Raw genomic sequence first — 17,151 nt, 5'->3', positions numbered from 1 at the left:
TTTCTAGAAGAGAAATTTTTTCTGGATATGGTGAAAGCAAAAAAAAAAAAAAAAAAAAGATTAGATACTTTTCAGAAAAGGTTAAGATAAAAATTATTTAACTTTCAAGTTGCACCCTATATTTGGCATTTGTACACTACGACACTCGGAATTACATTTACAAAGATGAAAATTACCCACCATTCCCTACTGCCTTTCATAGGGTGCCAATGCAAGGTAAGAGAGATAAAACTACACTTCCTTTGAAGCAAATGTAAGGACCCAAAAGATACAAACAAAATTACCTTAAGCTCCGTTCTATTCGACTTATGTTGTCTGAACTTATATTATCTGAATTAATCTTAAATTATGTGAACTTAACTATTGTGAACTTATGTGAAATTATTTTATATGAAATAAACTTAAACTTACTTTTATGTGAAAATGTATGATTTGAATCAATGATACATGTAAGTACGGAACGCGGGTTCGAGCGGTTCGTGGTTAGGGGACGTGGAACGTCGCCTCCGGAACGTTGGTCTTTTTTAATTAAAAAATATTAGCGAAATTAATCTGATTTTTAAAGTTAAAAGTTATTGTAAAAGGAGTAGAGGGTAAAAAGGTAAAGTACATTCAAATAATAAAATAAATAAATGGTAAGAAAGTAAAGTGGGGTTCCCAGAATAATAATAAAAAATTTAAAAGTTAACTATGTGTAAGAGTAAATGTAATCACGTGGAACGGGAAATTGAAAAAGTAAAGTCATGTTTTAGTTTCCCAAGATACCCACTAATTAAAATTTCTTTTATTTTTAAAAGGTAAATTGAGAATCCTTCATTCTCCTCATTTTTCGATTGAAGAAACTGGAGATTTTTTTTGCTCTACTGCGACTGGAAATGCGGCCTCAGACCGACAAGGTGAATGTTGGAGACGACAATGTTCACCCCGCTGGACTCGCATCAACCTCACGAGCATTAGGCCCAACATCTTGTGGAAGAAATTCTTGTCTTTCACCTTCAATTTCTAGATCTAGGTTATCAAAATTCCAGGGTGACAATTTCAACAAATTGGGTAGCGTTTCAACCACGTTCTGGGACGAACGAACCAGGTTCGAACGTGGCAACGGACCACGTTCCTGGTATCACTGATTTGACTATTGAAGTTGGTAAATCCAAACAGTTCCTAGAATATAGTTAGTAAAAGCCACTCAGCAACAAAGAGAGAGAGATCTTGATGCTTTACAAGAAAAATATTGGGTTGGGAAACAGCCTCTTGTTATGTTTTGTCCAAGTTTATCATCTGTACTGAGTTCATAATGTGCTATTTTTTACATTTATGTTGACAACCATAGTACTTCTTGCGAAGATTCTTCTAGCAACTTCATGGACCTATGATCCTAGTCAAATTAGGACGAAGATTTGCACTTCAATCCTTTGGCAGTCTTTCTATAATACAAGTCAATTTTGAGGAGAATGACAAGATCGCCTAGCAGCAAGATAAGATTGACTCCTTTTCAGTTAAGAGTTTTTGTAATTTTCTTGCCAATGACATTTGGAAGACAAAATCTCCTCGTCAAGCATATTTTATGCATGGGCACGGGCAGTTGTCAGACTTGCGACAGAGGATTAGAAGATGTACTTACGAGATAAATAGATTGGATTGGGTTAATCATTAGGAAGAGAATCTCTTATTTTCATTTTTAATAAAAAAAAAAGTTAAAATGAAAGAAATTGATTACTTACCTTTTGGATATCCATGCCTCTCAAACAGATAGCAATAGAAAAAAGTGATCCACCAACACTAGCAGGAGGAACCTCAAACACTTGTTTCCCAGCCATACTACGAAATTCAGAAACAGAAAAATTAAAAATATGTGAAATCCATCAAAAATCTATAAACTCAGTAATGAAGACATCTGGAATCAAAGGACAACATGCAACATAACAAACAAAATAAGAACAGAACATCGCCAGAAACAAGAAATCTAGCAGCAGACCTAGTGCAGCGTTGGTAGCAGGGTGCCCATTCAGACTCAAGAACATAAAGATGAAACCCTGATAAAGCAACATAAGAAGGTTGCCATGCTGCAACAGAATTTCCAATTCCCTGCATCATGCACGCAATAACAATAAATTCAGATCTGGAATGTGGAAACACAAATATTAACAGTTTTAAAAATGTATGAACAAGCAAAGAGTAGGTTAAAAGCTACCTTCCAAACCAGAATTCTCACTTCCATTGCCATATCTGCCTGCTTCCAAGGGGAAAGTTCAGGTTCGAAGACCTCATCCACAGGATGCGCACTGCTTTGCAATGTACTATAGAATATGTTTAACAATTCCATAAGTCTGCAGTACCTGGCTGGTGAGATATGAATCCCCAAATTTGGCACTTGGACCGAAATGCGTGTAGATGGAAATTTTGGATGAGGTACCTTTATCTTAAAGAGTGCACAACAGCAAAATTTTGATAAGAAAACTCAAACCGCAGAGAACAGAGGCAATCAAATGCTAACAAAGTGATGGGTGTTTCATGTTTTTAGAGCCTAGATATATAAAAATATTAGGGAACATAGAAATAATACCTGGTCAACGATCACTGCCATTCCACACCTATCAACCAAAGAAGAGTTATTGTCAGCGCCTTCCAATGGAGTTCCAGAGGGATGACAATCTCCTGGGCGAGCAAACAATGAACAATCATTGCTATCAGATCCGCAGTCTGTAAAGAAAGCAGCAATATCTCTCCCTGAGATGTAGAAGCGGGAGTATAATGACTGATCATCATCATGTTGACCTTCCTGTAACAAATGGTCTTAGTAATTAGATAAAGAAACGAATCAGTAAACAGACACTGGTTGTCTGGTGTATAAGATCTTTGTTATAAGATAGGGACACTGACAATGACACTATTGAACAAATAGAATTTCTTTAAGGGCCACGAAGTACTTACCAAACTCCACCTAACCAGATCTATCATGGACAACATTCCAATTATTAGGTCATACACATATACCAAGATTAACACATACCCAACTTAGATTTATTTTACAAAATAAATAAACGAAACCATGAATTCCCATGTTTGGTATGCCTTCCCATATTAAAACCTACCCATAACCACCCAGCAGAGCACTGTACCACTTCCCTGCACCCCCCCCCCCCCCAAGCCTTCCGCCCACACAACCACTCTTCATATCCCTAGTGCGTACGCCGAACGACCAATTACTTAAGACTCCTTCATACCTACTGCTCTCATTCCTATCTCGGCTTCTGAGTTTTAGAACATGGATAACTAAAGCAACTACAAAAAAAGGAACACTGGGCATTGAGTCCCATGCAAGAATTTACTATGTAAAAATGATTCCATATTTCCTTTTATAAAGCTGAATCTTGAGGAAAAAAGTAGGGAGAAACAGAGAATACCTACCAAAGCAGATTTACTGGTAAAATTGTTCCAACTAGAAATATAATTTTGTTGGCAAGACGTGGAAATTTTCCTTCAATATTTTTCAAGGCATTAATCCTTTGAACCACCAAGGAAACCACCTCTAATTCTTATCAACTTTAATTTCAGAACTTTTAGAGTAAGTGGCAGGAAGAAGGTGGTGTCGGGGGGCTACGAAGATGTGTTATTGATAGGGCTGGGTAGTGGGGTGTGCAGGGAGATTTTCAAGGGGCTGTGCAGAGGGGTGGTGTTGGTGGAGGTTGGTAGAGGAAAGGTGGCGTCAGCGATTGGGCTGGGCTCGGAAGGGGTCGTGCTGGCATCGTGGGGTACACGATATAGGATGTGGTGATGAATTATGGTGGTGATGAAAATGGTTAGGCATAGGGGGGGAAGGGGGTGAATACACAGGATAGGGATGGCAATTCAATCGGAAACCGAACAGATCCAAAGATAAAAAATCCAATCTGAATCCAAAGTAAGATAATCCGAATCTGAGTTCATCATTATCATTATCATTATCATTACCCCATTGCCTCAAAGAGGCTCCCGCAATAAGCGGGGTAAGGGGGGGTCGGACGTACGCAACCTTACCCCTGCAATTGCAGAGAGGTTGTTTCCAATTGACCCAAAAGCGATAACGGGACAACAACGGGACAATCATCTTCTACCTCATGGAAAGGAAGCGAAGAGGTATTAAGAGCCATTTTGATTTAGTCCATTACATCCCACAGCCAAAAGAACAAATTAATCTCTGGCTCCATCGGAAATGGATAATCCGAATCTGAGTCCAAATGCAAAAACGTTAGCAGTCGGCTAAAATTCAAACCATATGTAGTCCAACCCAGCTGACCCGAGTCTGACCCGCTAGTCTTTAGTACTCTCTCCGTTCTTCAATGGTAGTTATTTTTCCGTATTGATTTTGTTAGTCCCTTTTGGAATCTTTTCTTATTTGTCAATATTTATCCTCATTACACCCCAGTGCATAAAAAAACGCAAGGCGCACTAAAGGGATAAGAGTCCTAGAGTCTAAGAGCAAAGCGCAAGAGGCGCGCCTCATCGAAGTGAAGCACGCGTTTAAAAAATTAAAGGAATCTTACTATTATGCATATGTATCTAACTAAAATAGAGTATTTAAACCACAAAAATATGACATTAGTAATTTAATTTGTTATTGAAGTCGTTACATGTATTTTGCAGTTAAAATTCATTACAATGAAAACTTTAGATTCATATCAACAAATAGGAAAAAAATCTTTGAAGTCTTAATTTAGTCAATAAACATGTACGCAATCTCATGTTTACTCTCAAATTACTCCCTCCGTCCCAGATTAGTTGTTACACTTACCTTTGCACAAAATTTTAGGTGATAAGTGGTTGTTTGGTTATCAATTGTTATTTTATTGAAAAAGTAGATGTGATAGGAGTTAGTGGTGTATTTTTTTAATTGAATGAGAGAGGGTGTGGGGACAAAAGAAAATTTAGTGGGAAGACAGAGACAATATAATAATTGTGGGGTCATTCCTAATTTAGAAGTGTAACAACTAATCTGGGAAGGACGAAAAAGGAAAGTGTAACAACTAATCTGGGACGGAGGGAGTAACAAATATAACACGTAAAAATAATTACATTTGTTTTAAGTGATACTTAAATAGTTAAAACTATATCTAGAATTACTGAGATATTGTTCTAATACCAGTTGTAAATTCAACCAAAGAAGGAAGGGAGGAGTAGCTACTCAGACTGTTCAAATATCAGGAGTGCAAAAATAAGAGTATCATCTCAGCATACAAATTAGATCATCATACCTTCGTTCTTAGGGTGAAATGACCAAAATCAAGAAGAAAATGACTATCGATTTTAGATGAACCCCGCGTACGGATGGGCACTCTAACTTTTGGAGCATCAAAATCAACATCAAGAGCAAACCTGACAACAAGTACTCATTAGCTACACTATCTGCATGCAGTAGACCAACAAAAAAGTTTCATGAAGTAATAATACGGTAAAAAAGAGAACATTACAATTCAGTAGTTAGGAAAACAAAAAAAAATGAACAAGAACGTCGAAAATCAACACATGCTGAAAAATGATCATTGTTTCAAAATGTCAGTTAATAACATAGATAACTTCATTCTTGACATCTGTGCTCGCGCTCTATGATGCACAGAAACGCCAAAAATCAACATCCTGATGTTTCGAAAACGTTTGGGAAACGCCGGAACACAATACGGAACAGCTAAAAACGGTGTCCTTTTTTATGAAACGTTTCTCAGATTTTCTGATATAAAGAAACGCTAGAGAAACATAACTAGAACTTAATATATCAGTTTCCCTCCTATCACAAATGTAATTGAAGCAGGAGAGGAAAGATGAAGAAATCATGAAAATGGTTAAATATCTGGAAAACAAGAAAGTACCAAAAGAAAGAGGGTGTGGTCCTCTTGTACCAGATGGAAGGGTTTGGGTGGACAAAATTAACTACTTTTTTTTAACATTTGAATCTGATTTACATTTTTTTTTTTTATAATTGTGACAATTTGTTTGTGTATTTCAAAATACTTCGTACTTTCTCACTTATATTTTACTTTTTAGCTTATTTTAGAATTCAGCTTTTTTGTTTAAGAAAGAAGATATTAGTATTACTGAGTAGTGTTATTATTTTGGTATCAAAACTAGTCAAGTTTGATGCTAAGAAAATAAGGAAATATTAAAAATTATATTATTATAAAAATCTAATTTTGAGTCTCCGCTTCCTACCGTTTGAGAAATTCTCGTTTTCTTGTTTCCCCGTGTCCGTTTCACATTTCCGTGCAACCTAGCTCGCGTTTAGTGAGCGCAATTAATAACATGAATTTACAAGTAGAGAGTGAAAGATATTCATGTCACTATGTCGAGATAACCAGCAAGTTTTTATCCTCCTTACATTTCGGTGCAAGACCCCGATCTATTGAGGACACTTAAGGTTTCAAACCTTTAGGTGGATTTCAATAGATCTATAGACAACTATGTTAGTGACAACAATGTTCTGACAACTAGAATAAGAAATAAGAAGAAAGATTTGCGTGCTTATGTTGGTCTAATGAGCACATAAAAAAAGTGACAAAATATTGTTTATTTTGGGATGGAGTAATGAGATTTTTTATTTTTATTTTTGGATGAAGGTATGATGATTTAGTTTTTCTAAATTTTGAAACCTAGTCACTCTTTTTCTTTTCCATTTAACCTTGCAAGTTGGTTAATATTGGATGATGCGCGCATGCAGGACTGTGTTCTACGGCGAATATATGTGTTCAGGACTCCAGGACCCGGCGTGACTTCGACTAAAAGAGTGCCTTACGAACAAAAGCTTAATCAAACTATAGTTGCTCCTTTTCTTAATCTTACATTCATTGAAGCAGATCAGTGGTTGGACTCTTATACTACTAACCTCGTACTCCATTCTCCTACTCCTACACCTTTTGTTTTTTAAATATTTTCAATTCTACGGCAAATGTACATGTTACTTGTTTCTAATTTTCAAAACTATATACTCGTATGTACTAACTTGCACACTTGGCTCAACAGTGAGGATGCACAATGGAACAAAATCACTAGAATCAAGTAATGGTTTTAATTTAGCTACTTTGATAATTAGGTATTTTTATCGGGGAAGAGAGAACAAGGCATTAAATTGAATTGCTTCTGGAGAAGAAATTATAAACCGGTCTCTTCTTTTCCATATAAGATATAAATTTACTCCCTCCGTTCCATAATGATGTTCTAGTTCAAAAAAAATTCACAATTGAAATCTTCTAAATTATTACCAATATATGAGGAAAATTATATTCATGTGGTGTCTTTTTTTATTTGTCTAGACGAGTACTTCAAGAATCATTATCATTACCCCTTGCCTCAAAGAGGCTCCCGCAAGAAGCAGGGTAAGAGGGGTCGAACGTACGCAACCTTACCCCTGCAATTGCAGAGAGGTTGTTTCCAATTGACCCAAAAGCGATAACGGCACGACAACGGGACAACCATCTTCTACTTCATGGAAAGGAAGCGAAGAGGTATTAAGAGCCATTTTGATTTAGTCCATTACATCCAACAGCCAAAAGAAAAAATGAATCTTTGGCTCCATCAAAAAAAATTAATTCGTAACTTGTGGATAAGATGGATTCAATAGGTATTTGGTCTTGTAGCGTGGAGTTAGGATATAGATTCTTTGTGGACTAAAACGGAGCATAACATAAGGGAAGTTCTCGGAGAATCTGAAGGAAGCATGCCACCACGTAAGGACACATCTTGGTGGAACGAAGATGTGCGACAAGCGTTAAACAGCAATCGTGAATGCTATAAAATATGGGGGAGATGTAGGAGCATTGAAAACTACGAGAAATATAAAGAGCCAACAAATCAAGCAAATAAGGTTGTACGGGATGCAAGAGCAAAGGTGAATCGGGATCTATATGCAATCTTGGATACGAAGGAAAGGGAAAAGGGCACCTATAGATAGGCTCGTATGACTAAATGAGAAATAGGAAGACACGAGAACTTGGAAAGGTTAAGTGTGCAAATGATGTGGATCAAAAAGGTTTTGCCGAAGATAAGGAGATAAAAGAGAGATGGAAGTCGTATTTTGACAACATATTTAATCGTGGTCGTATTTTGACAACCTATTTAATAGAGATCAAGGGAAAGAGTTTGGAGATATAAGTATCTCTCACGATATGGTCAATCGTGACATTATGCGGAGAATTCAAAAGGGAGAAGTCAGAATGGCATTGAAAAATATGGGATTGAAGAAGGCAGTGAGTCTTAATGGCATCCCTATCAAGATCTAGAGATGTTTGGGAGAGAGAGGAATTTATGGGTTGATAACCTTCTTCAACAAGATTTGGAGAAACAACAAGATACCATTGAAGTACTTTGGTGAGCTTTAACCGGGAAAGGAATTTCACAAAAATAATATTGTCATCGTTAGGGACATGTATGAGGGAGCTAGCACGAGTGTGCACACTGTGTTGGAAAGATAGAGAAGTTCCCTATCATGAATGGAGTACATCAAGGTTCCACACTTGGTCCTTTTCTCTTTGTTGTAGTAATGGACGAATTGTCTAGTTCAATTTATTACGGTATACCATAGTGCTTGTTGTTTACAAATGATATTGTGTTGATATTGTGTTGGTAGATGAAACGAAAGGTGTGGAAAGTAAGTTGGAATTATGGATACATACTTTGGAATCTCGTAACTTTAAGTGGAACATAAATAAGACAAAATAATTGGAGTGTAAGTTTAGCGGTGATAGATGTAGAGAGGTAGGGATGATCACCTTGGACGGGAAGACCGTAGAAGGTTTAGATTCTTTCGCTACCTATGATCTATAACCCAAAAGGACGGGGAGTTGAATGGAGATGTCGCCCATAGAATTAAATGGGGTTGGTTGAGGTAGAAGAGTGCTTCAGGGTTTCTATGTGATCCAGTCATACCCCGCACATTGAAGGAGAAATTCTACGATACGGGAATTAGACCTACACTATTATATGGTACGGGATGTTGGGTTGTGAAACAATGCCACAAACATGAGATGAATGTTGAGAAGATGTGCATGTTGTGTTGGATGTGTGGCCATACATGAAAGGATCTGTTGAGGAATGAAGTGATGAGGAAGAAAGTTGGGGTTACACCGATTAAGAACAAGATGAGGGAGAATCGGCTAAGGTAGTTTGGCCATGTAAGACGGAGGCCAAATGATGCAACGATTAGAAGGATTGAAGAGTGGCAAACGGGTGGAATTGATGGAGTAAGGAAAGGCCAAAGAAAACATGTAAGAGGGTGATTGAGAGTGATATGGATTTATTGGGGATTGAGGAAAATATGGCATTAGATAGGGTGGAGTAGAGGAACATAATACATGACCACGACCCAACATGACTTCTTTTCCACCTCTTTTTCTTTTTTTCTATTTCCTTTGCATACTTCGCTTGTGTCCCTATTTCTATCATATTTTTTTTTTAATAAAACATATATTTTCCTTTTCTCTAAACCGGCCTATCTTGTTTTTGTGTTACCTCTTTTTCGTGCCTCGTGTTTACTCTCTTTACCATAACCTCTTATTTTTCTTTTGATTCTCTAACTTCACGTTCCATAGACGGTTTCTTATAACGATTCATGTTAGCCGACCCAATGATTTTGAGACTAAGGCTTGGTTATTGTTGTTGTGTAATGAGATAAAAATGATACAAAATGTGTATTGGTAAAAGTGAAAAGTAGAAACTAGAACATCAATATAGAACGGAGGAAGTAAAAAATATTAACTTTAACCTAGTAAGATTGCTTTTATTTAATCTATTAAATTCTCCCTCAAGACTGGCGGATTGGATTGGATTGGATTGGTACTAACCAACTTAGATCAATGGTTACCAATTTGGAATTCACTCTTTTAAGAGCTAATTCTGTCAACAAAAGGCCAAAACACATAATGCTTGATCAACTAGTTACTAGCAAAACTTCCCTAACATAAAGGAGTTAAAGTTTTGCATAGCATCCATGCACCCAATCTCCAAGTCGTAAATCATAACATTATAGAATGATGCCATAAAAGGCAAGCTAAATTTAATATTCTTAGGCATTTACAAAAAGCATACCTGCTCTGTTCCTCCAAAACCATTTGAAATTGCTCCTGAGCTTTACGTGTAACCTTCTCAAACTTCATCTGTCCGAAATATAAACAGAATAATAAAGTGAGGTATAGACATTCCAGAAAATATAGTTGTTTCTACTATTCACAAACAATAAAATTAACAAAACTGGATTTCAGACCCTATAGCAAAACTAGTTAGACTAGTTATACATCTTAAAAAGGCATAAAATACCAAGGAATTATTGATTACTTACAGATACCACATAAGCTTTCTTATGTTACCTGTAATGCTGTGGCAGTCTCCATAGCGACAGTAGGACTAACTGCGTTACTCCTCTTAAGAAACTCCATCAAACGTTCATAACTTTCCATCAAAATCTTCATGAATAAATTTTAACAAGAACAATTTCAGTAAAGAGTGTCGGGGACACCATCAGAAAAGTTGACATAAAACAAGAAAAGAAAAACTGATAACAATTTCCGCATAAGATTTTTGAGGTGTCCTTTTAGGATAAAAAAGAATGGAACACACAACCATAAGGGGTTACGTTAAACACTAAATCCAAAGAAAAATCAGATACGGTAGCAATGCATCGTCATAGACCTCACAGTACCTTGTTTAATGAGTAGATATTTCCAGGGCCTGAAAGGCTGAAAGTGAGCACTACATGACCTAAAATTCTCTTACACATGGGTTTTCAACTTTTCATACGCAAGAGTCCACAACATAAAGTGGTTTATAATATCGTGTTGATATAATATGGAACATTAAATAAAAATAGTGGCCAATAGCCATAATACTCTGATGTTGAAGTTGTTAAACCTGTAACTGAATACCACATGACCAGGGAGCTCTTGCTTGCCGAAAATCAGGGAAACTTTTTCTGGGACAGTATGGACTCTTGTGTGGCAGGGAGGGATTTAGTTACTCTAAGTATATGCCTAACCAATGGCTAGGCAAAGTGGTGCCATACTTTCAAAGATACAAATTTCAACTTCACGTGTAATTAATAATTATTCCCCAAAATTATTATAGTATCTTCTCTCTAAATAAATTAATAAAGCAAGTGGTAATGGTAAATTAAATGCAGAAGACAGCATGAAATTCCCTTCGCAGGCTGTTCAAGAATCAAAGGCTTCTAAGCTTTTTACTCAAGTAATGCCTATATGCAAGATTCCAGCTGAGGGCATGCTTATAAAAGACATACTAGTCTTGCAAATCTAGCTTTTGGTGCAAGTAGAAGAGTTCTTTAATCAGCTCTTTGTTCTTTCTTTCTTTTCTCGTAATCAGAAAGCGTAAATTCTAACAAATTAAAAATAACAATCAAAAACTAATCCCACTCAAAGACTTCGTTAGAACCCCCAAAAAAGTAGGAGTCGTTTGGTACGGGGATTACAAGGAAAAAAGTCATCGAAATCCCTCTGCGTTTGTTGGGCTTTTTTCAGTTTTCAGTTTTAAAATCCCGTTACACCACCACCAAGGTTGATTGGTGAATTCCCTTGTTCTCTCTTCAAACTTTCATCCATGAACATCAAACCCCTGGCTAATACAAAAAAATATGATAATCCACCACCCATCCACCAACACGGCAACACCTCTTACCCATCATCATCCCCGCTTACCCACCAATCACCCCCCAACACTTTCCAATTGGCCGCCATGAAAACCATGCTCATATCCACCAACCACACAAACTAACCATCCTCACAAATCAGCACCACCCTCACTAAAACACAAATTGGGCACCAACCAAGTACCAAAACCACCTTCCTTTACAAACACATTAAAAAAAGACTCTTACTCACACCCCTTAAAATGCAAATGGCCCACTTCCCTCCAACTACGATTTAAAAACCACCTCACTATCAATTACCACAAAAAATATGAGCAAACAGTTTGACAACCCCACGCATTCTGCACTACAGATCCAAAAGAGGCACTCTAGGGAACCCCAAAAGTATGAATCCGAAGAAAACCCAAGAAATCTTTTATCCCAAAAAAGAAACAGCTAGTCTCCTATAAAACCGTCAACTTAAGTGACAGACAGTGCCTAATAAACTATTAGATCATGCCTATTACTATGCCCCCTGGGTAGGAGGTGGTGACATGGTATGTAGTCGGACAACCGTTAAAAGGTCTTTTACAAGAATTTGTAAAACAAAATATTGATTAGAAGCAAAATTACAAAACAGAAACAGAAAGTGTTGCAGTAGGCAAAAACAAGCACTGAAATAGCAGCATACCGTGACATGGCAAGGACACATGGTGGCAGAAAGCTTCCAGTCTACATTCTCCCCAACTGGTGATCGCACAAAACTAGCAACCAATGCATTCTCCTTTTCTTCACTGCAAACACTCTATCAAGATGCAGCAAAACAAGAAAGTAAACATACTAAAAAAAAGCATCAAAGTAGAAATCCAAAACATCATTGGTATCATGGTATGTCATTAAAAACCACAATTTGAAAATGAAAGATGCAAAGATCAGTGCTCCCATAATAAGTACACAAATAAGTTAAATATGAGCACGAACATGTACAAATGTAATGACATACTTCGCATAAGCAAACTAAAAAAACTAGAAGCAACCTGGGCAAGGGAGCCTTCTGGAGCATACAAACCATAGAATCTCAACGACAAATCACAACAGGTGCTCCTAGGTTTGAGTTTGGTTGACACATTAAGTAGCTCGAATCTACCACAGAGAACCTCTGTGCCATGTATATCGATAATTTTTGCAGCAGCCTGACCTATGGATACATCTACAAGGAACTGTACCATATTCTGTCCATCCTTTCCCGAATACAAAGAAAGTTCTCCATCAGGCTGATAACTTAAAAGATTATTTATTGCCTGCCACTCTTCTTTTGTCAACTTTTCCTGTGTCAACTCTGACACATCTGAATCATCTGAAATAGCAACATCTTCAGGTGAAGAACGCCTGAAATTACAGTAGTACCATACATCACAAATGTAAAAAGTCAAATCACTGGCCAACATGTTCTGCAGAATCAATTTTTTCCTCATAAAGGAGTATCGTAGAGGAGAAGAACTCCAGGGAGACACGATCAAAAGTTTAAACGCACCAGTTAAGAGAAAACCAGCTTTTTTTCCCAAGCTTCTTCTGCACAGCGGCTTCTTTCGACTTTGCAGATTCAACTTTGGCATGAGCAAGTAACCTGAAACAAAACGATAAATTATAATCTCAGAAAAAGCAAAGAAGATATGTTTTATAATAACTCCCCCATGCCCCACAGAAATTCAGAAAAAATTAGAGATTTGCTTCTTTGCTGTCAATATAATAAATACCCTACATTTGATCAACTTTTACTCCCCTCTTCACTCCAGAGTTAGTGATGATACATCTTTTCATCAGATGACGAAATTAATTTTTTGTAAGAAAAATAAGTTGTACTTCCTTCGGTTTTTAATAAAACTATCCTATTGTAGTTAATACATAAAGAAAAACATAGCCATGTGCAGTCTTATTTGTCTCAATATATATTTCATCGTATCAACTTTTTATAATTATTACTTAATACATAATTAGAGATATTGATTGTCGTTAATCGTTGGAAAATGTGGTAAGGCAAATGGTAAAACTATTATAAAATGGGGGAAATATTAAATAAGGAGTACATACGTAGGAGTACAAGCTTCCTAGAAGGCTAGAACAGAAGAATGTTTTTTTAGTCGAAGTTATTAAACCGGCTCCATTATTGAGAAAAAAAAGACCTGAAATCCCACGCAGCCCCTGCCCACAAGGAAACAAACTAGGAAATTTATTGAATTTTTTTTTATGTGAAAGTATGGCACACAAGTACGGAGAAAGTTTGTCCAAACTGGCATCATGCTACAACACATTCTCCTTCGCCCTACAAAAATGCCTTTGTGGCAACTCCAAAACAGCAAAAGGGAAAGTACAGACTCTCAACTGCTGTGACAGGACAAACACAGAACTCTCCAACCACTGGAAACATGATTCTTTCACATAAACTACATAATCAATAGAGAATATGTACTACTAGCAACATTCACAAGTCGCAAAAGAACAAAATAGAACTGTGGGAATACTGGAACCAACTAAATATAACCAAGGTCAAAAGGAACAATATAGTATCCCTTGGGACTGCAAATATGAAACCTGAACCTCTTCTCCCCCCGCCTTGAATCCACCAATTGCTCTCACTAGCACATTCTTTTTCGAAGTCCTACATAGTACATTAAAGAGCAAAAAGTAATAGAGCATATCCCAATACCCTTTCAGTAAAACCTGTGAGGAAACAAAAATCACTCTGGAAGATCTGTTCACCATTAAGTAAAGAACACTATAGAACAACACTTAACCCAATGCCTAAAGAAAATCCCTTCCTCCCAGCACCATGTCAAGGACGTCCCAACACACTTTGTTCAAGCCTTATCCCTCTTCTTTAACACGGAAGCTTTGTGGAGAAGAACCATGGAATTAAAACTCGGTCGTTCCGTTACGTAACGGCCGTTCTGTAACCTATTTTGGATTTGCCGTTCCGCAAAAACCCGTTACGTTACGGTTTGACAAAATTCACGTCTTTCTCCCCGCGTCGTCCGTTACGTAACGGTGACTCGCCGCGTTAGACGTTTTTTTCTCCGTTACACTATTTCTTTACATAAATTGACCAAAAATATTTTTGTAATTAGTTATGTAGTTTATGAAACATGATATTTCGTGTGTTTATTTGTTCACAAAATATAATACTCACTTATATTAGGAAAGATTTGGTTATATTGTATTGATATAATACTTTTTAGACTAAAAATGTAATAATAAGGCTTAGATATGTTAATGTTGTATTTTATCAAAAAATTCACTCCGCGTCAGCCGCTATCCGTTCTATTCTTCCGTTACAAGCGGTTTCCGCGACAATGCGACCTTTACCGCGAACGCGACCGCATCCGCGTTTTTTTTCTATGAGAAGAACACACTTTGCAAACTATAATTTTATTTTATTTTTTATTTTTTTTGGCAAGCAAGGTGAAATATTTTATAGCTCAAACAACAGTTTTACAACCTAGACAGGAGCAGGCCAGAGGAAACCCCTGAGAGCCTGACCTGAAGAAAACAACAGACTATAAACTACTTACAGAGACAACATTTACCTCCATAAAAGAATCACTTTTGAGTCAAGGTCCTTTTCAATCTTCCGCAACTCTTCGTTATCCGCATCGGGTAATTGTTGCAAAAAATTAGCATATACCAGAATGTAACGTCGACGCAGCTGGCAAAGATGCTGGATACGTTCCCATGAAAAGGAACAGCTGAAGACAAAAACAACCAGAAGATTTAGTTACGCTGTTACGAAAGTGAAGATAATGCCAACCATCACAATACCAGATCCCCCAACCTGACATAGCATCATAGAAAAATTAGTCAAGAAAAACATTACCACATTCTTCTTTGCTGCAAAGCTGCTTGGGCGGCATATTGCCACCACAAATGAGGTCCATCTGAAACTGGTACGCCAGGCCTCAAATGTAAAACTTCTACATTAATTCTATACCTGGAAATGACCTCCAAAAGTTTTATCCAATCATAATATTGCGCCTGTAACAAGGCAAGAAAAATTAATACAAAGACAAAGGCTTGTACAAGAACATATCTTTAAATGAGAACAGTTCTTGTAAAAGAAAACAAGGACACCTATTTTCGTAACTGAAAAGCTGAGGAAAAAATTCCATTAATGGCAGTTTGATATAAAAATAAAACTCTGCAAAAGAAAAGCAATGTATAAACCTGCCACTATTTGAACACCTTTTTACAAAAAATACAAATGTGGGTGTTCATCTCTCTGCAAACCCCAATTAAGAGACAAGAAGAGAAGAAGAAGAAGGCAGGGGAGAGTATCCAGAGTTCAGAAATATACTGCCTTCTCCTCTCAATTCTCACTGTAAAAAATTCTTCAACTATGGAAAATTGAGGTGTGTGTAAAAGCATAAGCATTATTAATTACCTCTGTGACAGCTAAGGAAACATCATTCAAGAAAAGTGAAGCTTTCTCAAAAGGAACCTCTGGATTGTTTCTTTCCTGACTCCCAAGCCGGTGGTATCTAAGCACGCCATTGATAGGCGCAACTAAATATGTGCGGTTTGATGCCCATGACGAGCCAAAATCAGGTTTTGATGCTGGTTCATTGACACCCTCTTCAAATATCTGGGAACAGCAGACATCAGAGATAGTAATAGCAAGCAGGTAACGCTACAGACTTCGTTTATATTCATTTCAAAGGTGTCACAAACCTCGATCCACTTGCTTGGACTAATATCTTGCCAATTTTCATCAATCTTCCAAGGAGGTTTGTCAGAATCATGATATATAGCAAATCTTTCAAGCTGCAAAGACTGACCAAACAAATAAAGTAGTGAGGAAGAAAGACAACAGACTACGGAGTTCTTTTTAGAAACAATTAAAACCACCAAGTAAATTAGCATGTCCAAAGACAATAACAGATACAAAAGGAAGGTATTGCAAAAAGATAACAGCAAAGGAAAAAGTCAACAAACACAAAGAGGAGACAGAGAGGGAGGGAAGGGGTGACACAATTTAAATATTGAAACTAAAAATGTTAAAAAAATGACTCCCTATTTAGAAAGAGTAAATAAATCCTATAGTTACCATCCTGCAGAAAAAAATTACTAATAATGGGCTTTTAGGCACGAGTGCATATATATAAATAACCTCCAAAATCTCAGAGGAGGACTTCCACAACTAGAAAATATCATGATCAACTGCCAAGTTGATCAGTGATCAGAAGGAGGCTAACTGCTCGAAAAAAGAGCAGCTGCACTAATTCATCCTCAAGGGAAGCGCTATTCTTTTATCCACCAGAGCAACAAACTCATTTGCAATAGAAAGCATAAAAGAATATTCATAGATACTTGCGCGGTATATCCACCCTTGAGTCAACTTATACAACTTTGAACAGGCATGAAAGACTTTACTAAATCATATGCAAAGTGGAAGTACTTGACTACTCCAGTTACAATTTCTCATAAAAAAAACAAGAATTGACTCAGTTATTTCTTGCCTAGTTGATATCTACTACTACTACTACTACTCGTGTTCCTAC

At 37.0% G+C, this 17,151-nt stretch overlaps 1 protein-coding gene across 2 annotated transcripts in view; it reads right to left on the bottom strand.

Annotated features, from left to right (window-relative positions):
* The window catches only part of LOC110795528 (uncharacterized), a 66,849-nt gene that overhangs the window by 37,949 nt on the left and 11,749 nt on the right, over window positions 1-17,151 (bottom strand). For both annotated transcript variants that reach the window (XM_056840880.1, XM_022000539.2), the window contains 14 exons: window positions 16,322-16,423; window positions 16,035-16,235; window positions 15,471-15,628; window positions 15,184-15,342; window positions 13,134-13,226; window positions 12,637-12,988; window positions 12,291-12,404; window positions 10,329-10,424; window positions 10,051-10,118; window positions 5,232-5,352; window positions 2,564-2,779; window positions 2,192-2,419; window positions 1,976-2,085; window positions 1,722-1,818 (listed from right to left, as the gene is read on the bottom strand). In XM_056840880.1, coding sequence (XP_056696858.1) covers window positions 1,722-1,818; window positions 1,976-2,085; window positions 2,192-2,419; window positions 2,564-2,779; window positions 5,232-5,352; window positions 10,051-10,118; window positions 10,329-10,424; window positions 12,291-12,404; window positions 12,637-12,988; window positions 13,134-13,226; window positions 15,184-15,342; window positions 15,471-15,628; window positions 16,035-16,235; window positions 16,322-16,423 — 2,115 coding nt within the window. The remainder of the gene's footprint in view (window positions 1-1,721; window positions 1,819-1,975; window positions 2,086-2,191; window positions 2,420-2,563; window positions 2,780-5,231; window positions 5,353-10,050; window positions 10,119-10,328; window positions 10,425-12,290; window positions 12,405-12,636; window positions 12,989-13,133; window positions 13,227-15,183; window positions 15,343-15,470; window positions 15,629-16,034; window positions 16,236-16,321; window positions 16,424-17,151) is intronic.

Source organism: Spinacia oleracea, chromosome 3, assembly GCF_020520425.1.
Source record: "Spinacia oleracea cultivar Varoflay chromosome 3, BTI_SOV_V1, whole genome shotgun sequence".
Lineage (NCBI taxonomy): Eukaryota > Viridiplantae > Streptophyta > Magnoliopsida > Caryophyllales > Amaranthaceae > Spinacia > Spinacia oleracea.
Note: the sequence above shows the minus strand (reverse complement) of the source record. Positions and strands in the feature narration are given on the sequence as shown.